This window comes from Kogia breviceps, chromosome 2, assembly GCF_026419965.1.
Source record: "Kogia breviceps isolate mKogBre1 chromosome 2, mKogBre1 haplotype 1, whole genome shotgun sequence".
Taxonomy (NCBI): domain Eukaryota; kingdom Metazoa; phylum Chordata; class Mammalia; order Artiodactyla; family Physeteridae; genus Kogia; species Kogia breviceps.
Window position 1 is genome coordinate 80,028,235 of NC_081311.1, and position 25,586 is coordinate 80,053,820.

The following is a 25,586-nucleotide window of genomic DNA, read 5'->3' on the forward strand; positions in this document are numbered from 1 at the left end:
TGGGCTAGAGGCCGAGGTGCAGGAGCCCGGCATCTGCAGGCTGTACACGTCTCCTCAGGAACAAGTGTGGACAGAGAGGCCGAGGGTCGGGGGTCTGAGCCTGGGGCGCAGCGACCTCTGCAAAAGAGGCTGAGGAGGAGAGGCCGACGCGGGGGAGAGAACCGGGATCGAAGAACCACACCACCTGCATCCCGGTGGTCCACTGGGCGCCGGAAGCGTTCTTCTTTACCGCGGAAGGAAAAAACGGAGGTGCGTTTAGAGCAGTCAGTAACCGTGCCGCCTGGTGCAGACCGACAGGTGTGAATTTAAACCCAAATCAGCCTCAATCCAAAGCCCATTTTCTTACAGCGCACTAGGCCACAGGGCGTCTTTACGCATAAAACGCGGAGAAGGTAGCTTTTAATAAAAACAGTGGCGTCAATCGACAGGGTTGGTTGAAGAGGAAAGCCTTTTAGGCAGGTACCAGTTAGGAAGCTCCAGGAGGTGGCAGGAAGAGGGGAAAGAAGGCAGTGGAAATGCACAGAAGTGGATGAACCCAACCTGGCCGGCACCGGCAGACCAGACCCTGTGCCGGCTCCCGCTGGCTGTGGGGGAACTGGGGCCAGAGAGCTAAGGACCGTTCTGACGGTTTTAAATGCTTGTGTTTTAGGCGGTCCTGTAAAGCATCCACACAACCTCCTCCAGTTTGCTGGTGGGTCGCAGGCCTAAGCTATTTACTCTTCGGCTCTTGAGGGAACAGCTTGACGGCTCCCGACCTAAGAAGACTCTAGAAGAAGCCAGGGCGCAGCAGGGACTTGGACATAACGCCCAGAACCCTGGGGGCAGGATTCTTATGCCCTAACGATGAGACACAGAGCAGCACGACGCGTCCAAGCTCCAGGTCTCACTACCGGCAGAGTGAAGTTCAGTGGCGGAAACGGCAAAGAAAAGCTGGGCTTTTTTTTTCCTAGTAGAACTACTACCACCTAAAGGTGCCAAGTCAAGCAGAAGGAGAGCTTCAAGCAGGCGCCTGCTAGCCACCAGCTGGACAGAGCCTGCTCGGCAGCCACGTGGCTGAAAGCTCCCTCTGAGGGCCCCAGAGCCGCCGCAGGAGCAGACGGGCTTCACCCCAACGAGGGCGCTCCCTCCGATCCGCAGCGCGGGTGCGACGGCTGAGCCGGGCGCGTCTCAGGGCTGGCGGTCCAACTCCAGGCGCCCTTCATTTCCACCGCCTCTGCTAACTCTGGGCCGTCAGGTTAGCGGGGAAGGGTTCGAGGCCAGTCATTCTCCGCTCACGCATGCTTTCCATTGTGTAGCCAGAATCATACATATTTCTGCTAGTCTGTCCGGAGCACAGGGGCCACCTGCATTCTGATATCAACTCCAGACAGGCCAACAGTCGTGAATGTTGTCCCCCACGCCGCGCGCACAGTCCAGGGAGTTCCTGGTGCTCTTGATCCTGTGGGCAGAGGACCTTCCCCACGTTCAGAGCCAGCTGGTGAGGCATCTCTTCCCCAGCAGAGCTCTCCAACCTGACACACCACCACCGCCTTCAGCCGCAGCTGAGCGAATGACCTCAGAGAGGAATCAGCCTAAAAAAGGTGACTGGATCAAACACACCAGGCAATCCTTCAACTTCGGGCAAGAATTCAATCAGCAAGTGCAAGGCATTCATCACGGAGCCTGCAGATATCGGCGGTGACCTGGTTATCTCACCAAACTTCACTGCCTCACGTTTTGGGGGACGTTGTTCCCCAGCAGAGAGCGCGGTAGGAACAAATGAGACGCTGACTCCCCGGCACACTGCTGACAACTCCAATCAACCGAACAATTCACGCGCCCGAACCCCTCTGCGGACCAGATCTTTTCTGTGTCGAAGGGGAGCCTGGAACCGCCCGATTCTCAGCCTTCCAAAACCACTTAGGAGGAGGCCAGGCAGGCTACAGAATGCGCCGGGCACCTCTGTGGCATTTTGCTCCTTACAAGCTCCATTCCACACCCCGAAATGCCCTGACCCGGCTGCCTGACCTGCAGAGGGAACGACCCTTCCTGTCACCACAAAGCAGGTACCGCCAGGGTGGTGAGAAACATTCTGCTAAAGAAGGCTACTCTCATCTGCCATCTCTTCAGTCAAGAAACCTGATTGTAAGCTGCTACCTTTTGCATAAACTATTATGTACAGACTAGGCAGACTTAAGGAATTGGGAGAAGACCTTTTAAAGTTAGAGAAAGTCTATTTCATTCGCCACTGGGGTTTTTTTTTTAAGGCCAAAAACATGCGTTTATTTGGGGTTTGTTTGGACTGCAGCCCAGGAGACACAGATCCAAGCAGCACTTGAATTGTGTCCTCCAGACCACAAAATGGAGCACGTTTACTGGGAATGTTTTAAACTTACCTCCTGTGTTTTTAGTTGTGGGAATAAGAGTAATACAGGGCAAAAAAACCACACTCGTAAGAGAAGGTAGAGATAAGACATGACAAACTTTGGAAAAGCCTGTTTTGAGATATTATAACAAAACTGCATCCAGCTGCATGAACAGGAACCTTAATAAAGGAAAGAGTTTATCTTCCTCCCTCACAGGAAGGCAGTCGGGGCTGGCGCAGTGGCCCAGGTACCATCCAGGATGCCGGCCCCCCTCCATCCCTTCCCTCCCAGTCCGCCCTGGATGGCGTTCTTCCCACAGGTTGGCTGCCAAGCCCTGGGCGTTCTGTCTGCGCTCAAGGCAGGGGAGGACGGAGGGCAATGGACAGAAGCAGATCCAGCCACGTCTGTCCCCCTTGAAGGAGTCCCAACCAGAAACTCCCATGTTACATCTCCCTGGTCAGGGCGAGTCACACTGCCTCACCTGAAAGCACAGGGTCTAGGAAGGTAACAATTCACCTGGGCGGTGACAACCCCAGGTGAGACAAGAGTCCCTGTTAGGAGAACGGACACTGGGTAGGCAACCAGGGGGTCTGGCTCAAGTGTCAAAGCCAGTCAGACCCCAGTGACGAGTTCTCATCGGGAAGGATACTAGGACAAGCTTTGGCAATTGCTCCTTTGTCGCCAGGACCATTTACTGCGCAGTTCCTCAAAGAAACTTCCTGCAACTTGCTCAGCTGACTGCATGAAAAACACATAGTTCACATGTATGCATAAACATGTACGCTATCCATCGGCCCTTTAAAAAATTGAAAAGCATTTCAGACATATAAAAAGGCACCACAAATAACAAATTCCAGTAGCCACCACCCAACTTAAGAAATAAAGCATTACTGTAAAAAAAAAAAGAAAAGAAAAAGCGTTACAAACATGACACACATAAGTGAAGTCCTCTGAGTCGCTTTCCATCACCCCCTCCCCTCCTCCTCCTCCTCCTCCTCCTCTGTTCCACATAGGGAACCAGGGTACTGCGTTCGACATTGGCTTAATCTTAAGCATTTCTTAATAGCTTTACTACATATTTCCACGTCCCTAAATAATTACAGTATTTTTGTATATTATGAAATTTAACATAAATGGTAGTGTACTGCATATATCCTCCTGCAACTGACTTTTTCCCTCAATAGTACGTTATTCAGCAGTTAGGTGTAGCTATGTGGACACGTGCTCCAGAGCACACACCTTCATACCTTGTAGTTTGTTACTATACGGAGAGACCACAGGTAATGTATTTCCTCCCTGGGACAGGTAGATTAGTCCCAACCGTGTTGAAGGATATGCCACTGTATAGTTTTTGTGCTCACGTTGGAAAGTCTCTCTAGGGATACAGCCTAGAGAGCATGAGTGCGTGTCTTCAGCTTTTTTAGATACTCTCAGAAGCCACTTTTTCAGCGTAGAGAAGCCGTGTTGTTCTATTCATTACAAAAGCCTGTGTGTTACAGTGTGGAGAGTTGAGCACACGGGGCCCGGAGCACACGGGGCCGGACCGCCCGGGCTCCAACTGCGATCCCACCGGCCTCTGGCCTTGGGTGAGTTAACATCTGTGTGCCTCCGAGTCCACATCTACACACCCACATCCACGGCAGCGTTACTCACAACCGTCATGTTAGCAAACCAAGTGTCCACTGACCGATGAATATAGAGTGTGGCCAATCCATACAATGGCATATTATTCAGCCTTGAAAAGGAAAGAAATTCTGACACCTGCTGCAACATTTTTGAACCTGGAGGACACTATGCTGAGTGAAATAGGCCAGTCACAAAAGGACAAACACTGTATGACTGCATTTATATGAGGTACCTAAGTGGGCATCGACTTCACAGAGACAGAAGTGGAATGGTGGTTGCCAGGGGCTGGGTGGGGAGAGATGAGCAGCTGTTACTGAAGGGTTACAGGGTTTCAATTTGGGAAGATGAAAAGGTTCTGAAGGTGGAAGGTGATGACGGTTGCACAACAGTGGGAGTGTACCGAACGCTGCTGAACTATATGCTTAAAAATGGTTAAGATGGTAAATTTCGCATTATGTATATTTTACAATTTTAAAATGCTATGATAATTTTTAAAAAATTATTTCGTTTTGGCTGTGCTGGGTCTTCATCGCTAAATGCGGTCTTTCTCTCGTTGTGGTGAGAGGGGGCTACTCTGTGGTGCGTGGGCTTCTCACAGCAGTGGCTTCTCTTGTTGCAGAGCATGGGCTCTAGGCCCGCGGGCTCAGTAGTTGTGGCGCGTGGGCTTAGTTGCTTGGTGGCATGTGGGATCTTCCCGGACCAGGGCTCGAACCTGTGTCCCCTGCACTGGCAGGAGGATGCTTAACCACTGCGCCACCAGGGAAGTCCATGCTATGATAATTTAGTGAGTCAGTATTTGTGAAACTCTCAGAATATTGCGTGACATACAGTAAGTCACTTTATAAGTATTTATAAAAATAAATATAAAACTGACAACCTTTGGGGGGGAATACTAAGACCACCAAGCAAGGCATCAGCTGTTACAATCACCAGAAATTAGGGGGAAAAGACAGCAGCAATGTTCCAGGGCAGAGGTTCCCAAACTTTCTCAGTTCACAGGGCCCTTCACAGTGTTTCAGTACTTTTCCAAGGTGCCCCTAGGCCAAAAGAAACACCTCACAGTTCCATTTAGTAAGCAGTTAGGGCCAAACAACTTCATAATTATTTATGTCCTACCAAACCAGTGTCTGTCTAGTGGGCACTGAACAACTTGCCGAACCCTGGAATCAGACTGGACCCTCACCACCTCCTTTTCCTGTTCCATGATGATTTCCAGGAGATACTGGCTTTTCTTTCAGCACAAGAATGGCCAAAAACCCAGCTCTGCAGGGAAATGACACCATGGAAAGGAACAGTAGGAATACCATGAAACTGAACTAGCTCCAACCATGAGTTTGCTCCGTGTCCGACAGATGTCACCGTTTCCCTCTAAAATTCAAAATATCCTGTTGTGCCCCAGTGAGTTTCCCGCAGTCCCGGGAAACCTTGGTACAAAGCTTAGGGATCCAGGTCTGAATTCAGACACCACTCCAGAGCCACAGCCATCTCCAAGGAGAAACCACACATAATGGTCTTTATTTGGTTTTGATTCCTTTATTATGTCTTTTCTCGGTGCTACAAACTCAAAGCTGGTTAGCTGGACTTAATCGGGAGACAATACAATGGCTGAAAGTAGAGGTTTCCATCCCCAGCAGTGCTGCCTGCCATTCAGGGCAGGATCCCAACTGCTGTTGCCACGGCTCCAACAGCTTAGGTGTTACTTTGGAAATGAGGAAACGGAGGCTTCAAAGCCAGAATGAACTACCTCTAACTGCTGTCAGGGCGCTGACACCTGAACCCAGCCTGACTGGCCCCAACCCTGGGTCCTTTTCCAGGAAAGACACTAGCTAATTACCGAACACACTGCCACTCAGGCAGTAGAGTCATTCACCAGAAAACCTCACGAGTTATGCAGCTGCTCATAAACTAGGGGAGGAAAAATCTGTTCGCATCTGTTGTTAATATTCACAGAGCCCATGGTGCTCTCTGAAAGAGATTAACCAACAGGGGGGGAAAAAGTGCCTCTTTTGGGTAAATGACACTTAAATATTTGCATTTTAAATGGAAAAAACAGGGACTTCTCTGGTGGTCCAGTGGGTAAGACTGTGCACTCCCAATGCAGGGGGCCAGGGTTCGACCCCTGGTCAGGGAACTAGATCCCACATGCATATGCTGCAACTAAGAAGTCTGTGCCACAACTGAAGGAGCCCGTATGCTGCACCTAAGACCCGGAGCAGCCAAAATAAATTAATTAATTAATTAAAAATAAATAAATAAATGGAAAAAATAAAGCAAAGAAGTCTAACCCTAGGAAGCACATAGCTCTATAAATCAACAGCAAAAACCATTCACGTTAGTAATCTCTCAGTGGTGCATTAGTCATGACTCTCTTTTGTTCAATTTATATATTCTAAATCCTCAACAGTGAATGTATATTCTTTGTAATTAACTGTCAAGTTATTGCTTTTTCAAAAATCTTGATTTATTTTGAGTTTTCATTTTCTTTTTTTTTAATGCTGGTCATCTGTGCTAAAAAAGCAGAGATATCAAGGAATGAATTTACTGGGAGTTCCTTGATGGTCTAGTGATTAGGACTTGGTGCTTTCACTGCCATGGTCTGGATTCAATCCCTGGTTGGGATCCCGCAAGCCGTGCAGTGTGGCCAAAATTTCAAAAAAAATTAGAAATTTTTTAAAAAAGAAAGAAATGTATTTACTCTTCAACACTGTCCCCATGTGCACTTAAATTCTGTATCATGTTAAATCTTAATGACAATAATAACAACAAGAGCAACAAAAAGATAGCAAAGAATTTTACTTTGAACAAAACAGTTCAATTCTTTTACTTTAGAGACAAAGTAAAAGATCGCAGGCCTATGCCAAGTGGCGGCAAATCTACTCTCCAAAGTGGCCACCAGGGGTCATTACTTGGACGCCTCATCCAGGTCAGGGTCAAACACCATGCACTGACCATCGCTGCTAAACCAGTGTAACCTGGGAGGTTCGTGTGCAGTTGTGCGCGGTTCTGTGTGAATATCAGCTTCCACGCTCTCTGGTTCACGCGGTGCCTCAGAATGAGCAGTGAGCCTGTCTACAGAGCATCACTGTGTTCAGCGAGTTGGGGAGGACAGAGAAAGTTCAAATGCAGCCGTTTCAAAATGCATTATGTAGTGCCCCTCAGACTGCTACACAGTCATTTGCGGGTACTTCTTAAAAGCAAGAGTCCAAGCATGGTATTCTGATCTAGTAGGTCTGGGATGGGACCCAGGATTCTGCATGTTTCAAAAGGAGCCCAGGTGATGAGGGTGTGCAGCCAGAGATGGGAACCACTGGGTTCTAGAAGGTGCCATCATGCTACACGGCACAGGTAACAATGTAGACTTCTGTTTCCATTTTTGACTTATCATCCAGATGTCAACCTTAGTTCCTTAATAATTAGTCAATACAATAGAGTATGGTATAAATATTCATAACGGGCAAATCAGTGTTTCATTTCCAATCTAGGAAAGTCCTGTGCTAAAATAAGGATATTAATTTCCCTGAATACTCAATCCTTGGATTCCTCTGATCTCAATTTACTGTTTTGCAGAAAAGATAAGACCACTTTGGGAGCAAAGTTCTGAGCACTGACACGTAGTCAGCTAACCTTAAATCCTGAACTTTGATGAAACTGTGAAAGTCGGCTCTACCATTATCAGTGCCACTTACCTTTGCTGTTTTACAACAGAGTCAAAACCAATGGTTTCCACAGGTTTATTTCCAATTGTAACAATTTGCTCTTTTCCCTCTTCCTCTAGTTCATCCTCTAACACATAGCGGTTCTTAACTGCAGTGAGAAAGTCTACTCCAAAATTTACTTTGTTTGGACGAATGAAGGAACCTCCCGTTGGGTGCCTGGGAAAGGAGAGAAACGGAACAGAGAAAATATAATCTATGGGGACCTTTAAATAAGATCACACACACAGGGCTTCCCTGGTGGCACAGTGGTTGAGAATCTGCCTGCCAATGCAGGAGACACGGGTTCGTGCCCAGGTCTGGGAAGATCCCACATGCCGCAGAGCCATGGCCACTGAGCCTGTGCGTCGGGAGCCTGTGCTTCGCAACAGGAGAGGCCACAACACTGAGAGGCCCGCGTACCACAAAAAAAAAAAAAAAAAAAAGATCACACACACAAAAATCCTTTATACTGTCACTCTGCCACAAATGTAAAATGCCTGCATTTACAAATATATTAGCAAATAAAAGCAATTAAACAATTGTTAAAAAGAAGGAAAAAGAAAGTATCATCCACCATAAGGCAATGTTCTGAAGGTTTTCAAAATTTTCTGTATGCTGAAAAAGTAGAATCAGCGTAAAAGGGAGAGTGATATACTAAAAAAAAAAAAGGGGGGGTAATTCATGCAATTGATCATGAAGGGTTGTGTGCTGATGCAAGCAGGTAAAATCCCAATAGATAAACAGACAGATGGAACAGATGATTCACAAAAGAGAAAAGAGAAGTATTAAATCCATGGGGGAAAAGTCTTACCTTGCTAATGATTAAGAAATGTAAATTGGGACTTCCCTGGTGGTCCAGTGGTAAAGAATCCACCTTCCAATGCAGCGGACGTGGGTTCGATCCCTGGCCGGGGAACTACATGCTGCAGGGCAACTAAGCCCACACACCACAACTACTGAGCTCTCGTACCTGAACAAGAGAGCCTGCATGCGGCAAACTACAGAGCCCACGCACACTGGAGCCCGCGCAGCACAGCTAGAGAGAAGCCCATGCACCACAATGAAGACCCAGCACAGCCAAAAGAATTAAATATTTTTTAAAAGAAATGTAAATTCAAGCAATGAAACTATTTTCAACAAATCTAGTAAAAAATAAAGTCCTAACACTCAAAGACAAAGGTTGGGTTAGTTCTTGATTGTATAATCATACTCCTGGGAATTTGTCAGCAGGCAATAATTTAAAAATAAAAACAAAATTGCTTTTATAAAGATTCTATATAATAGCATTTTTTTGGTAATTGAGAAACTCTGGAAACCATAAAAATGCCAGCTGGACAGGAACTATTAAGTAAACCAGACAGAGGTAGTCATTAAAATATTCTAGCTATAATACTTAATAAAATTACTTACAGAATAATGCTTAGATTTCTAAAAATTGAACCAAATTGTACATGACACAACTACAGAGGAATCATATCTATGGCTAAACAAAGATTGAATAAGGACACAAAGAAATGAAAACATCTGTGGATAACAGGGTTATGTACAAAAATCTTTTAAATGATAACTTGAACTAAATGAAAGTTCAAATATGGGACTAAAATAGAGCATGTGGAAAGAATTCTATAGAAATATAGGATATTTTATCACAACTGTGATATTTTATCACAATTCAGGTTTTATAACAATTTTTAGTAATAATCTCTAGAAGAATTTAAAAAATATTAATCATATTGCTGTATGTAATGACTGTTGTCAAGGCTTTCCAAGATTTTCAAAACAGATCTTTAGACACATTAAATTTCAGCATTCAGCACTGCATCATGACAATGATACCTTACTTTCAGGGAAATCTAAGTATGACTATGAAACAGCTGTAGAGCAGAAGCAAGAAGAACTACAATCCTGCAGCCTGTGGAACAAAAACCACATTCACAGAAAGACAGACAAGATAAAAAGGCAGAGGGCTATGTACCAGATGAAGGAAAAATAAAACACCAGAAAAACAACTAAATGAAGTGGAGATACGAAACCTTCCAGAAAAAGAATTCAGAATAATGATAGTGAAGATGATACAGGACCTTGGAAACAGAAGGGAAGCAAAGATCGAGAAGATGCAAGAAGTGTTTAACAAAGACTGAGAAAAATTAAAGAACAAACAAACAGAGATGAAAATACAATAACTGAAATGAAAACTACACTAGAAGGAATCAATAGCAGAATAACTGAGGCAGAAGAACGGATAAGTGACCTGGAAGACAGAATGGTGGAATTCACTGCTGTGGAACAGACTAAAGAAAAAAGAATGAAAAGAAATGAAGACAGCCTAAGAAACCTCTGGGACAACATTAAATTCAACAACATTCGCATTACAGGGGTCCCAGAAGGAGGAGAGAGAGAGAAAGGACCTGAGAAAATATTTGAAGAGATTATAGTTGAAAACATCCCTAATATGGAAAAAGACCACCCAAGTCCAGGAAGCATGGTTGAGTCCCACACAGGATAAACCCAAGGAGAAACATGCCGAGACTCACAGTAATCAAACTGGCAAAAATTAAAGACAGAGAAAAATTATTGAAAGCAGCAAGGGAAAAATGACAAATAACATACAACGTGACTCCAATAAGGTTAACAGCTGATTTCTCAGCAGAAACTCTAAAAGCCAGAAGGGAGTGGCATGACATACTTAAAGTGATGAAAGGGAAGTACCTACAACCAAGATTACTCTACCTGGCAAGGATCTCATTCAGAGTCGATGGAGGAACCAAAAGCTTTATAGACAAGCAAAAGCTAAGAGAATTCAGCACCACCAAACCAGCTCTACAACAAATGCTAAAGGAATTTCTAAGTGGGAAACACAAGAGAAAAAAAGGACCTACAAAAACAAACCCAAAACAACTAAGAAAATGGTCATGGGAACATACATATTGATAATTACCTTAAACGTGAATGGATTAAATGCTCCAACCAAAAGACACAGGCTCACTGTATGGATACAAAAACAAGACCCATATATATGCTGTCTACAAGAGACCCACTTCACACCTAGAGACACATACAGGCTGAAAGTGAGGGGATGGAAAAAGATACACCATGCAAATGGAAATCAAAAGAAAGCTGGAGTAGCAAAACTCATATCAGATAAAATAGACTTTAAAATAAAGAATGTTACAAGAGACAAGGAAGGACACTACATAACAATCAAAGGATCAATCCAAGAAGAAGATATAACAATTATAAATATATATGCACCCAACATAGGAGCACCTCAATATATAAGGCAACTGCTAACAGCTATAAAAGAGGAAATCGACTGTAACACAATAATAGTGGGGGACTTTAACACCTCACTTACACCAATGAACAGACCAAAATGAAAATAAATAAGGAAACAGAAGCTTTAAATAACACAATAGACCAGATAGATTTAATTTATATTTATAGGACATTCCGTCCAAAAGCAGCTGATTACAATTTCTTCTCAAAAGCGCTTGGAAATTCTCCAGGATAGATCACATCCTGGGTCACAAATCAAGCCTCAGTAAATTTAAGAAAACTGAAATCATATCAAGCATCTTTTCGGACCACAATTCTATGAGATTAGAAATGAATTACAGGGAAAAAAACGTAAAGAAACACAAAACACATGGAGGCTAAACAATACGTTACTAAATAACCAAGAGCTCACTGAAGAAATCAAAGAGGAAATCAAAACATACCTAGAGACAAACGACAGTGAAAACGTGATGATCCAAAACCTATGGGATGCAGCAAAAGCAATTCTAAGAGGGAAGTCTATAGCAATACAAGCCTACCTCAAGTAACAAGAAAAACCACAAATAAACAATCAAACCCTACACCTAAAGGAACTAGAGAAAGAAGCAAATAAACAATCAAACCCTACACCTAAAGGAACTAGAGAAAGAAAAACAAACAAAACCCAAAGTCAGCAGAAGGAAAGAAATCATAAAGATCAGAGCAGAAATAAATGAAATGGAAAAGACGAAAACAACAGCAGAGATCAATAAAACTAAAAGCTGGTTCTTTGAGAAGATAAACAAAATTGATAAACCATTAGACAGACTCATCAAGAAAAAGAGGGAGAGGACTCAAATCAATAAAATAAGAAATGAAAAAGGAGAAGTTGCAACAGACACCACAGAAACAGAAAGCATCCTAAGAGACTACTACAAGCAACTCTATGCCAATAAAATGGACAACCTGGAAGAAATGGACACATTCTTAGAAAGGTTTAACCTTCCAAGACTGAACCAGGAATAAATAGAAAATATGAACAGACCAATCACAAGTAATGAAATTGAAACTGTGATTAAAAATCTTCAAACAAAGTCCAGGACCAAATGACTTCACAGGTGAATGCTATCAAACATTTAGAGAAGAGCTAACACTCATCCTTCTCAAACTCTTCCAAAAAATCGCAGAGGAAGGAACACTCCCAAACTCATTCTATAAGGCCACCATCACCCTGATACCAAAACCAGACAAAGATACTACAAAAAAAGAAAATTACAAACCAATATCACTTATGAAAATTACAAACCAGTATCACTGGTGAAAGTAGATGCAAAAATCCTCAACAAAACACTAGCAAACAGAATCCAACAACACATTAAAAGGATCATACACCATGATCAAGTGGGATTTATCCCAGGGATACAAGAATTCTTCAATATACGTAAATCAATCAATGTGATACGCCATATTAACAAACTGAAGAATAAAAACCATATGATCATCTCAATGGATGCAGAAAAAGCTTTTGACAAAATTCAACACCCATTTATGATAAAAACTCTCCAGAAAGTGGACAGAGAGGGAACCTACCTCAACATGATAAAGGCGATATACGACATACCCTCAGCAAACATCATTCTCAATGGTGAAAAACTGAAAGCATTTCCTCTAAGATCAGGAACAAGACAAGGATGTCCACTCTCACCACCACCACTATTATTCAACATAGTTTTGGAAGTTCTAGCCACGGCAATCAGAGAAGAAAAAGAAATCAAAGGAATACAAATTGGAAAAGAAGAAGTAAAACGGTCACTGTTTGCAGATGACATGATACTATACATAGAGAATACTAAAAATGTCACCAGAAAACTACTAGAGCTAATCAATGAATTTGGTAAAGTTGCAGGATACAAAACTTATGCACAGAAATCTCTTGCACTCCTATACACTAATGATGAAAAATCTGAAAGAGAAATTAAGGAAACACTCCCATTTACCATTCCAACAAAAAGAATAAAATACCTAGGAATAAACCTACCTAGGGAGACAAAAGACCTGTATGCAGAAAACTATAAGACACTGATGAAAGAAATTAAAGATGATACAAACAGATAGAGAGATATACCACGTTCTTGGATTGGAAGAATCAATATTGTGAAAATGAGTCTACTACCCAAAACAATCTACAGATTCAATGCAATCCCTATCAAATTACAAATGGCATTTTTTTTTTACAGAACTAGAACAAAAAATCTTAAAATTTGTATGGAAACACAAAACACCCCGAATAGCCAAAGCAGTCTTGAGGGAAAAAAATGGAGCTGGAGGAATCAGACTCCCTGACTTCAGACTATATTACAAAGCTACAGTCATCAAGATGATATGGTATTGGCACAAAAGCAGAAATATACATCAATGGAACGGGAAAGAAAGCCCAGATATAAACCCACGCACCTATGGTCAAGTAATCTATGACAAAGGAGGCAAGGATATGCAACGAAGAAGACAGTCTCTTCAATAAGTGGTGCTGGGAAAACTGGACAGCTACATATAAAAGAATGAAATTACAACACCCTCTGACACCATACACAAAAATAAACTCAAAATGGATTTGAGACCTAAATGTAAGACCGGACACTATAAAACTCTTAGAGGAAAACATAGGAAGAACACTCTTTGACATAAATCACAGCAAGATCTTTTTTGATCCACCTCCTAGAGTAATGGAAATAAAAACAAAAATAAACAAATGGGACCTAATGAAACTTCAAAGCTTTTGCACAGCAAAGGAAACCATCAACAAGACGAAAAGACAAACCTCAGAACAGGAGAAAATATTTGCAAACAAATCAATGGACAAAGGATTAATCTCCAAAATATATAAACAGCTCATGCAGCTCAATATTAAAAAAACAAACAACTGAATCAAAAAATGGGCAGAAGACCTAAATAGACATTTCTCCAAAGAAGGCATACAGATGGCCAAGAAGCACATGAAAAGCTGCTCAACATCACTAATTATTAGAGAAATGCAAATCAAAACTACAATGAGGTATCACCTCACACCAGTTAGAATGGGCATCATCAGAAAATCTACAAACAACAAATGCTGGAAAGGGTGTGGAGAAAAGGGAACCCTCTTGCACTGTTGGTGAGAATGTAAATTGATACAGCCACTATGGAGAACAGTATGGAAGTTCCTTAAAAAACTAAAAATAGGGCTTCCCTGGTGGCGCAGTGGTTGAGAGTCCGCCTGCCGATGCAGGGGTCATGGGTTCATACCCCGGTCTGGGAAGATCCCACATGCCGCGGAGCGGCTGGGCCTGTGAGCCATGGCCGCTGAGCCTGTGCGTCTGGAGCCTGTACTCCACAACCAGAGAGGCCACAAAAGTGAAAGGCCTGCATACCGCAAACAAAACAAAACAAAAAAACTAAAAACAGAATTACCATATGATCCAACAATCCCACTGCTGGGCATATACCCAGAGAAAACCGTAATTCAAAAAGACACATGCACCCCAATGTTCACTGCAACACTGTTTACAATAGCCAGGTCATGGAAGCAACCTAAATGCCCATCGACAGACGAATGGATAAAGAAGCTGTGGTACATATATACAATGGACTATCACTCAGCCATAAAAAGGAACGAAATGGAGTCATTTGTTGAGACGTGGATGTATCTAGAGACTGTCATACAGAGTGAAGTAAGTCACAAAGAGAAAAACAAATATCGTATATTAACACATGTATGTGGAACCTAGAAAAATGGTACAGATGAACCAGTTTGCAGGGCAGAAGTTGAGACAGAGATGTAGAGGACAAATGTATGGACACCAAGGGGGAAAAGCCACGGGGGGCTGGGGAGGGTGGTGTGCTGAATTGGGCGATTGGGATTGACATATATACACTGATGTGTATAAAATGGATGACTGGGCTTCCCTGGTGGCGCAGTGGTTGAGAGTCCGCCTGCCGATGCAGGAGACACGGGTTCGTGCCCTGGTCCGGGACGATCCCACATGCCGCGGAGCGGCTGGGCCCGTGAGCCATGGCCGCTGGGCCTGTGCGTCCGGAGCCTGTGCCCCGCAACGGGAGAGGCCACAACAGTGAGAGGCCCGCATACCACAAAAAAAAAAAAAAAAAAAAAAAAAAAAAAAAAAAAGGATGACTAATAAGAACCTGCTGTATAAAAAAATAAAATTCAAAAATTAAAAATCCCACACACAAAAAAAACCAGCTGTAAGTGTTAATATCATCATTTGATCATGGTAGAGAATAAATGATGAAATACATGAATTGCCAAAAATGTATGATAAACACTATGTTGGCTTACACCCTTTAACTCTTTTAAACAAATGAAACTTCCGGAGAAGTCACCATAATTAAAGAGGATGAAAATAATACTGATGATAAATTTTGTCAATATAAACATATATACGTTTTCTTCTGGGAGGTGGGTCTACAGAGATTACCAGATTGTAAGAGGAAGTTGGAATCTCGGAAAGTCAGAAGTGATGTCAGGGCAAAAAGAAGGGGTCCAGAGGTCGTGAGAACCCCCAGAGAGGGTGGTGTCCTGGAAAGCAGTGGAGACAGTGGACAACCGTGTCCAGGGCTGTGAATGCCCGGAAGGCAACAGCTGAGTTTGGCCAGTGAATCCAGCAACCGGAAAGTGACCCTGCTAGAAGCAGCTGGGACGGGGCCGTGGGACAAGCTCCAGAGAGTGAGCGGAGAGTGGGCTCAGATTCCTCGCGTCCGCAGGAGATGCAATGGAAAGGGGAGAGGAGGGATGGAAAGGGCAGATGTTTTAAGATGGGAGAAAGTACCAAACTTACATGAGACAAAAATAACGCAAGGGAGAGGGGGAAATTGTCAATGCAGGAAATTAAATTCTCTGTTGCAGCAGAATCAGGTCCTGAGTCTGCCTGCTGTGATATCAGAGGATAACTGGCTACCAGAAGCTGCCTAGAAAATATTTCATTTTCTTTTCACACAGAAAAGGCTCCCAGTGTGAAGAACACAGTTCTGTTTTAAGAAACACATTTCTATCACTCAGCTAAAGAGATTAAATGTAGCTAGCCTCGTTTATATATATATGTATTTTTTAATTTTTAATTTTTGGCTGCATTGGGGTCTTTGTTGCTGCGTGCGGGCTTTCTCTAGTTGTGGCGAGCGGGGGCTACTCTTCATTGCAGTGCACGGGCTTCTTATTGCGGTGGCTTCTCTTGTTGCGGAGCACGGGCTCTAGGCACATGGGCTTCGGTAGTTGCAGCACATGAGCTCAGTAGTTGCAGTGCGCGGGCTTAGTTGCTCCGCGGCATGTGGGATCTTCCCCGACCAGGGCTCGAACCCGAGTCCCCTGCACTGGCAGGAGGATTCTTAATCACTGCACCACCAGGGAATTCCCTAGCCTCTTTTTTCTTTTTTTTTTTTTTAAGAGTTCAAACGGATCTACCGAAGAGATTACCTAGTCTAGGACTTCTCAAACTCAACCTGAAAAGCAGTCAGTCACCTGGAAAGCTTACTGGAACCTACCCCAGGGTGTGCACACAGTGGGACTGGGCTGGGGCCCAGGTTCTGCTGTTTAAAACAATGTGCCAGAGGATTCTGATGCAGGGGGGCCTCGTGTCTCACTTTAAGAAACTCTGATCTAATCCAATCCCGTTTCAGTTGGGGATACTGGGGTCACAATCACAGAGGTAAGCACAGCCAAGACTTGGATTCCTGACTACCAGTGTGCGCGCACGCGCGCGCGCGCACACACACACACACACACACACACACTGAAATATTACTCAGCCGTAAAAAAGAATGAAAATAATTCCATTTGCAGCAACATGGATGGACTTAAGAGATTATCACACTAAGTGAAGTAAGCCAGAGACAAATATCATATGATATCACTTATACATAGAATCTAAAAAAAATGATACAATGAACTTATTTATAAAACAGAAATAGACCCACAGCCATAGAAAACAAACTTATGGTTGGTTACCAAAGGGTAAAGGGTGGGGGGAGAGGGATAATTAGGAGTGTGGAATTAACATATACACACTACTATATATAAATAGATAAACAACAAGGTCCTGCTGTATGGCACAGGGAACTATACCCAATATTTTGAAATAACCTATAAGGGAAAAGAATCTGAAAAAGATTTATTTATAAAATATAAAAAATATATTTAAAAAATAAAAAATAAATATAAATAAATAAATATAAATTAAATAAATATAAAAATAAATATTTATTTTATTTATACTTTTAAAAAAATAAAATAAAGGTGTTTCTTACAAAGTAAATCACAAAGATGACTTGTAGGTTGTCTGGTTTAATTTTCCATTATGACAGTACACAGTCCAATCTTGTGTTTACTAACAACTAAACGTTATGAATGTTAAACACTTCACATGTACAAGGCTGAACTAAATCCCAAGGTATGTTGTTAGCTGTCGGAAAAATAATTCCAGACAATTTAGAACACTCGTTTATGTACCTCAATCTATCTAAATGTATACAAACAAATGAGTTTTGCATCTAAGAGACTGTTCCTAGAGTCTCACATTTATGAAACAGGCTTTGGCTTATGAAACAGTGAAATTTGAAATTTTTGTGAAATGAAATTAGGAAATTTATGAAATAGTATTAGTTTTCCTTAAAGGAGTAACATTAGGGGGGTGGAAATAGAAATAGGAAAGCGTACTGTTCAAATATTATGTGATTGAAATGTAAAAATAACTATGAGAGCACAAATTTTAAAACTAGCACATTTATAATAAGTGAAAAAACAACAATGCAAAACAAATACCATGGTTTTCATTTCTGTCCTAAACTCATAACAGTGGTAATGAACAATTCAAGAAGAGGCCTTTACTGCTGTTTAGTTTGGCTGCAGGCAGAAGAAAGAAGTCAGGAATGGTGTTAGGTGGGTGCAAAGGAGATGCTGTGCCCTTTACAGATCAAAGGAAAACATCAAACATCAGTCTCCTCTGCAACATTCCTGGCAGGTTTCTCGGAAAAACAAACAGCCCAGCAAATAAAAAATGCTAGCGGAAGGCGTGCCCATCAATAACAGTAAATCTTCAAAGACAAACTAATAATTCAAAGATTCCACTGAGATCTTAGATTATTATCAAGATGTTGCATCTGAACACTGAAATCCTGAACCCTGCCTAAAAGAGAAAAAACTGGGGGAGGGGAGGGACTGAAGGGGGAGAGTCCAAAATGTTTTCTCTTGTAAGCATTCGGCTTGTTCAAGTTCCTGCCTCCTTCGGCCCAGCAATTACATACACAGCTAGGAAAGTCCACATCCCAACCACGGCTCTTGCAGAAACGAAAGACTCTCACAAAGCACTATAAAATCAAGATTCAGTCTGCCCAACAGAATTGTCAGATAAAATTCAGTTGCCCAGTTAAATCTGGATTTCAGATAAACAATCTGAAATTTGTTATATACTTAAAATTTTTCATTATAAGTATGTATGATGCATGTCCCATACTTATACCAATAAATGATTTACTGCTTATCTGAAATCCAAATTTCACCATGCATTTTGTATTTTTATTTGCTGAATCTGGCAATACTACTCAAAGGTAAAAGGGTCCCCAACAGATTCCAAAACTCCTAGAGTAAGTATCTTTGTTATTGGGGCTTGTTTAGATGCTGGGAAAGACTGGGTCTCTGGGGAGTTTCTAATAAATGTCGTTGACCTTGATATCCTGTTTGTTACAGCCATGCATAGAGCCTTTTCAGCAACACTGCATAACTAACCATTCACCATGAGAGGAGAAATATTCACTCTAATTTAATGTACATTGCTTGTAATATCTAAAGAATTGACCTGGTGAACTCACTTTTCCAACAGAAAAAAAAAAAAAGAAAAAAGCTCAGTAGATAAGCAATATTTTGCACACTGCTTCTGAATGTCACAATTTCTATTTTGCCCTGATTTATGGGAAGCTTACCAAAATGAAATATCTCTCTTCACCTTTTAAGAGATTCACCCTGCCTGTATCCTATCAGCACATTTAGTGATTTCTTAAAAAATTATCCTATCGGGCTTCCCTGGTGGCGCAGTGGTTGAGAGTCCGCCTGCCAATGCAGGGGACACAGGTTCGTGCTCCAGTCTGGGAGGATCCCACATGTTGCAGAGTGGCTGGGCCTGTGAGACATGGCCGCTGAGCCTGCGCATCGGGAGCCTGTGCTCCGCAACGGGAGAGGCCACAATGGTGACAGGCCCGCGTACTGCAAAAAAAAAAAAAAAAAATCCTATCATTTTATACCATACCAGAATATTTTATTTTATTTTTATTTTTATTGGAGTATAGTTGCTTTATAATGTTTTGTTAGTTTCTGCTCTGCAGCAAAGTGAATCAGGTATATGAATACATATATCCACTCTTTTTTAGATTTCCTTCCCATTTAGGTCACCACAGAGCACTGAGTAGAGTTCCCTGTGCTATACAGTAGGTTCTCATTAGTTATCTCTTTTATACATAGTAGTGTGTATGTGTCAATTCCAATCTCCCAATCCATTCCACCCCCCAGGAGATATTTTATACTGATGCATTAATGCTCACTTAAGAACCTCGGAACACTTTCCAACAATCTTATGACGCACAGAGGATAAGTAAATCGAGGGGCTTCCATTTGTTAAGTGAGCCAGTGTTGTGGACATGGTCCGGACACCATGTCCCCTCTGACGCCAAGTATTAAACTCCATTCATGGTGCTGAAGAAAAGTAAGATTTTAAGATTTCTTGCTCAACAGAAAAGAGAAAACATACAATTACTTAGAAAGGGAATATTTTCAATAAAACCTGAGGGTAAAATACTGACCCACACAGTTCTAAGAGTTTAGGGTATACCCTTTAGTTTAGGTCGAAAGAAAAGCGCTGGAAATCTAGGGATAAGGCAGAGAGAAATTCAAAGTTCATCACCTTAACTGAACCTCTCAACTTCCCAAAAGACAAGAGATGGAGAACAGAAGCACCTAGGAGAGACACGTAACTGGTTCACAGGCATAAATCTGGGATAAACCTGTAACACTACTACTGTAAACCAACAGTGTCACACATATTAACTACGGGTAATTAATATATAACCAGGAAATTGCCACATTTACCTTAGGTTATTTAAGAGATCAGATTGAAACTAAAGAGTGACATGAAGTCCTCTGAACATGGGGGCCTTACAAGGTAATCTGGTCCACTACCTAAATTTCTTCTGTCGGTGTCACACCAACTATTCGAGAAAAAAAATTACCTCATTTTTAGAGACCTACACTAAAGAGGAGTTCATTCATAGCCAGGATTTGAGCTTGACTCCAGTGTTTCATGCTCTACTCATAACCCACTTGGTCACCAATACCTGTCATAGCCATCTCAAAGAGTCAGAGTAACAAACAATGTGATAACACGGAAACACTGAAAGCTAACTGTGAAGACGGTTCTTCTCTGGGTTAAAGCCCATCTTATATTCTTCTTGAAGGTCATTGTTTTTTTTTTTTTTTTTTTTTGTGGTACGCGGGCCTCTCACTGTTGTGGCCTCTCCCGTTGCGGGGCACAGGCTCCGGACGCGCAGGCTCAGCGGCCATGGCTCACGGGCCCAGCCGCTCCGCGGCATGTGGGATCTTCCCATACCGGGGCACGAACCCGTATCCCCTGCATCGGCAGGCGGATTCTCAACCACTGCGCCACCAGGGAAGCCCTTGAAGGTCATTGTTAAAACAGAGGTTAGACCTTTGCAAATGTTATTCGATTCTAAACCGAGAAGTCTCATGAGATCAATGTGAGCTAAACTGGTTGGGGGAAAATACGCAGGGAAGAATGTATGCCCTGAGCCGGGCCTTGAAAACCACCCTGTCTGTCCCCAGGTTCTGACCTCAAGCGGCAGGACCTAACCCTGACCAGCAGGGTGTCACCCCAGCAACCTGGGACGCTGGGGAGACTCAAGAAAGCAGCTCACCAAACACCTCACTCAACACACGCTAATATCCTGCTTACACAGCAGCGGCCAGCAGACTAGCCTTCATAAGACGTGTGCGCCGGAGCGCAAAACTACCCTGTTACACTGTGTGTAACACGCTCAGCCACTTGACAGTGACACAGGCTTCTGAAGAGGTGGGATCCGGATTTTGCTATCAGTATGACAACTTCTGACCCATTTTCCTCCCTTAAAATGGGTACACCACCTTTTTGCCATTTACCTATTTCACAGGTATAAGATGGGAACATTTATGATCTGACAACTTTAAACTGCTTTGGCTTCATGAAAATAGCATCTGAGCATTAAAAAATGTGTACTGTGGTAAAATACGTATCGTTATTATGACTTTCCAAGTAAAATGTGAAATATAAAAGAAGACTCCAATGAAGTTACTAAGAGATCTGAATTAGCTTAACAACAAATACATGTGGTATATTCTGTTTTGTCTGATTTAGAGATTCTAAGATATTGGTATAATCTTTATACCATGTTTGAACTAATAGCAATGTTGAAGCCATGTTTGAACTAATACCCATATAAGCATTAACAACTATAAAGGATAAGGTAATTCCTTTAGTCTAGACTAGTGGTTCTCCACCACAACAGAGCCAATGCTCACTTTTATATTGCCCCCAAAAACAATGTGAAATGGAATTACTGACCCATACAGGATTTCAAAGTCAACAAAATGTCATTTCACTGAAACAAAAGAAAAGTGATTTATAATAATATGTATTTCAACATGTAAATGCTCAGGCATGACTGTACTAGGAAATACAACAAAGCAAGGAAATGCTTATTCCAAGGGTAAGAGCCTGAACACTAAGTCTGTGCCCATCAGCACTTCAGGGCAAATCCCAGCTCTGCCAGGACTGACACAAGTCTTCATTTTCCTACTCAGAGTAACCAAGACTGAAAATATCAGCATATGCAGAGACCATGAAGGACACGTAACCATGGATGACTTGGGAGGTGCTGGGGCAGGCTCCACAGGGAACGTTCCCTCACCGGAGGTTTTGTGAGGTCATGGTCCAGGCAGGTAAGGGATCAACAGGCCAGGCTAAGAGATTTCTATTTCCACACCTCTCTAAACACATAAATTGCTCCCTTCATCCTCCATGACCTCTTGACAGATTCTGAGCTGGCCTCATGCCATGTCTGTCACCACTGCTGGCCTCTACGAACATGCCAATTCTTCTTCTATCCTGACTTCCCCAAACTACAGAATGCTCGACTAGGAAACTTATTTTGCTATTATCTGATTTTGACAGAGGTTAGTAAATTTAGTCTGATTTAAGGTCATAAAGATTGTTAAAAGCAAAGCTAAAGGCCTCTTGATTACCAGGCCAGGAGTGTGTTCACTGTACCCCATTTAAAGAATGATAAGCTTAATATTAACAGATTCTTCCGAGAAACTGAAACTTAGGGAAAACAAACAACAACAAAAATTTAAAAGACAGACTGCCTGAAATTCCCCTCCATCCTTTTCAGAGCTTCACATAATTTCTCTGAAATCAAGCAGGTAAAAATGTTAGTAGATATGCACTATAATGTATAATTCTTTTCATGATAAGAGCTTTATTTTATTTTATTTTTTAAATAAATTTATTTTGTTTATTTATTTTTGGCTGCGTTGGGTCTTCGTTGCTGCATGCGGGCTTTCTCTAGCTGCGGAGAGCAGGGGCTACTCTTTGTTGTGGTGTGCAGGCTTCTCATTGCAGTGGCTTCTCTTGTGTGGAGCACGGGCTCTAGGCGCAAAGGCTTCAGCAGTTGTGGCACGCAAGCTCAATAGTTGTGGCACACAGGCTTAGTTGCTCTACAGCATGTGGGCTCTTCCCAGACCAGGGCTTGAACCCATGTCCCCTGCATTAGTAGGCAGATTCTTAACCACTGCACCACCAGGGAAGCCCAAGAACTTTTTTAAAAATAGTGGCCTAGCATTCCACTGTTTGGATGTTCTGTATTTTGCTTAATTAACTGCTTCTTATTGGATATCTAGGCTATTCCTCTTCTAGTATTCACTCAGTGGGTAGTAAATAGTTAATGAATCAATGAGAAATGTTTGTAGCCATCCAATTTTTTAAAAAGCTGTCACAAAACAAAAACACAAAAAAAGGACAAAGAAAGCAACCCCACTTGCAAGGTTAAGACTAAGAATTTTAAAAACAAGGAAAAAAAATCTACAAATAGAATTGTCTTTTTAGAATACACCAAATTCTACATTATATCTACCCTAATAGTCAAACATGTCTTCTTCTCCATCCCCCCTTATTCAGCTATTTAACATTCTCCTAGATAACCATGCCAACTCGCAATGGAAAATTACCTGCATTTAAAATACACAGTCCCTTCGTGGCTTCCATCGTGCTTTCCCCTCTCGGGATTGTCCCATTCTACTCCTAACCAGAGACCTGGCAGAACAAGAAAAACAAAATGAGCATTAAATTAGGACAGAGATGCTCCATTTTTCTGCAAGCAAATACAGTTTGCAATGGAAACCATAGCACACAGACACCACTGGGGGAGAAAGAAATGTCTTTAGGAAAAGACAAGTTAACCTCAGACTCAGGACTGAATCAGCAAATGCAATAGCAAGTTTGGTTCAAAAAGCCAACAAAAAACACAACTGCAGCAAACAACAGTAGCTAAAATTTACAGACAGAAAGTAGAATGGTGGTTGCCAGGAGCTAAGGGGAGGGGAGAATGGGGAGTTCTTGTTTAATGGGTATAGAGTTTCAGTTTTGCAAAATGAAAAGAGTCCTGGAGATGGATGGTGGTGATAACTATGACAATGTTATTGTACTTAATATCACTGAACTATACACTTAAAAGTGGTAAAATGGTAAGTTTAGTTATGTATAACTTACCACAATTTTAATATATATATATACACGTATATAAGACATCTCTTTCAAAGCACCAGAGAGCTAACAAGGCACTGAAGAATTACAAGGCCAAAATCTGAGAGAAAAGGGAAACGCAGAGTTAAACGAAGTCTTAAAGCAAACTTTCCCCCTTAAGGCATCTGCTGATTCTGGTAGGAAAGGCTGAAAAGCTAAAAAGCTGAACAGAGCTTTGGCCAGAGCTTTTGAGGGACTAACAGGTCAATAATGAAAATTATAGCCTCCCAAGGAAGATGGAGGTTGCAAGAAACTCTCTAGGTTTTGTACTGGAGCTTGAAATGCCTTGATTCCAAGAGTTAAGAAGGAACCAACTCTAAACAGACTAGCACTTGAAGGGACTGAAGGTCAACTTCAAATAATCTCATTCCCAGATCTGTTTAAGTGATCTGGGGTTGCCACGGACCCTCGCCATCTGCCAGTTAACTTCAGTCCTCTCTGGAGGAAGCTAACACCATTGCAAAGCTCAAATTATAACTCTTCATAATCAATATCTGGCACTCAAACAAAAACAGCCAAGCATAGAAAAAGATAAGCATCTATGACGGAAAACCAAGAAAAACAACAGTCAACAGCAGTAGATCCACTGGGCATCTGCATAATAGAGTTTTATGTATGTTTAATATTTTCAGGAAAACAAAAGATAAAATTGAGAACTTCAGCAGAAATATTTTTAAACTTTTTTCAAACCCTAAATGGAAATTCTAGAACTGAAAAATTCAATAATTCAAATTATAATTCAATGGATAATTTTTTTACAATAGATTATACATAATTTTTTAAAAAAACAGGTCAGAAAAAAATATATACAGAACATAGCACAGTAATAAGTGATGAAAAACAGACTAGCATGTAAGAGACACAGAGAATACAACGAAAAGGTCTACCATGTATATAGAACTGGAGTCCCCAAAAGAGAGTAGGGAGAGATTGTGGAAAGAGCAATCTCTGAAGAAATAATGACAGACTATTACAAAACTAAAGAAAGCTATTAAGCCACACATTTAAGAAGGTCTAAGAACAATAAACAGTACAAATGCAAGACAAACAAAAAACAACCACACACCAAAAAAAGAAAACAAAACGAAGCAAAACCAAACTCCACCAGTTGCCATATAACAAAGACAAAGGGAAAAATCTAAAAACAGCTCGGGGTGAGGGAAAGGAAACAGATTATCTCCAAAGGAAAACAACCAGAAACAGCTAACTGACTTCTCCATAGAAACAGTAAAAGCCAGAAAGATAAATGAATAATATCTTCAAAATACTGGGGGGAAAAAAAAGTTAAAAACAAACAAACAAGGGCTTCCCTGGTGGCGCAGTGGTTGAGAGTCTGCCTGCTGGTGCAGGGGACACGGGTTCGTGCCCCGGTCTGGGAGGATCCCACATGCCACGGAGTGGCTGGGCCCATAAGCCATGGCCGCTGGGCCTGTGCGTCCGGAGCCTGTGCTCCGCAACAGGAGAGGCCACAGCAGTGAGAGGCCTGTGTACTGCAAAACAAACAAACAAACAAACAAACCCTGATAATCTGGAACACTGTAATTGGTGAAAATACCCTTCAAAAAAATAAAGGCAAGCAAAGGGCCCTGAATACCCAAAACAATCTTGAAAAAGAATAACAAAGTCAGAGAACTTATACTTTCCAATTTCAAAACTTGCTACAAAGCTACTGTAATCAAAAAAGTGTGGTACTGTCATAAGGCTCAGATCAAAGGAGTAGAGTTGAGAATCCAGAAATAAACCCATACATGGTCAATTGGTTTTTGACAAAAGTGTCA

The 25,586-nt window shown here is 42.0% G+C and overlaps 1 protein-coding gene across 5 annotated transcripts in view; it reads right to left on the reverse strand.

Annotated features, from left to right (window-relative positions):
* Window positions 1-25,586, reverse strand: part of TBCE (tubulin folding cofactor E) — a 124,053-nt gene that overhangs the window by 14,822 nt on the left and 83,645 nt on the right. For all 5 annotated transcript variants that reach the window (XM_067025681.1, XM_067025682.1, XM_059054620.2 and 2 more), the window contains 3 exons: window positions 23,235-23,319; window positions 7,658-7,843; window positions 2,995-3,083 (listed from right to left, as the gene is read on the reverse strand). In XM_067025681.1, coding sequence (XP_066881782.1) covers window positions 2,995-3,083; window positions 7,658-7,843; window positions 23,235-23,319 — 360 coding nt within the window. The remainder of the gene's footprint in view (window positions 1-2,994; window positions 3,084-7,657; window positions 7,844-23,234; window positions 23,320-25,586) is intronic.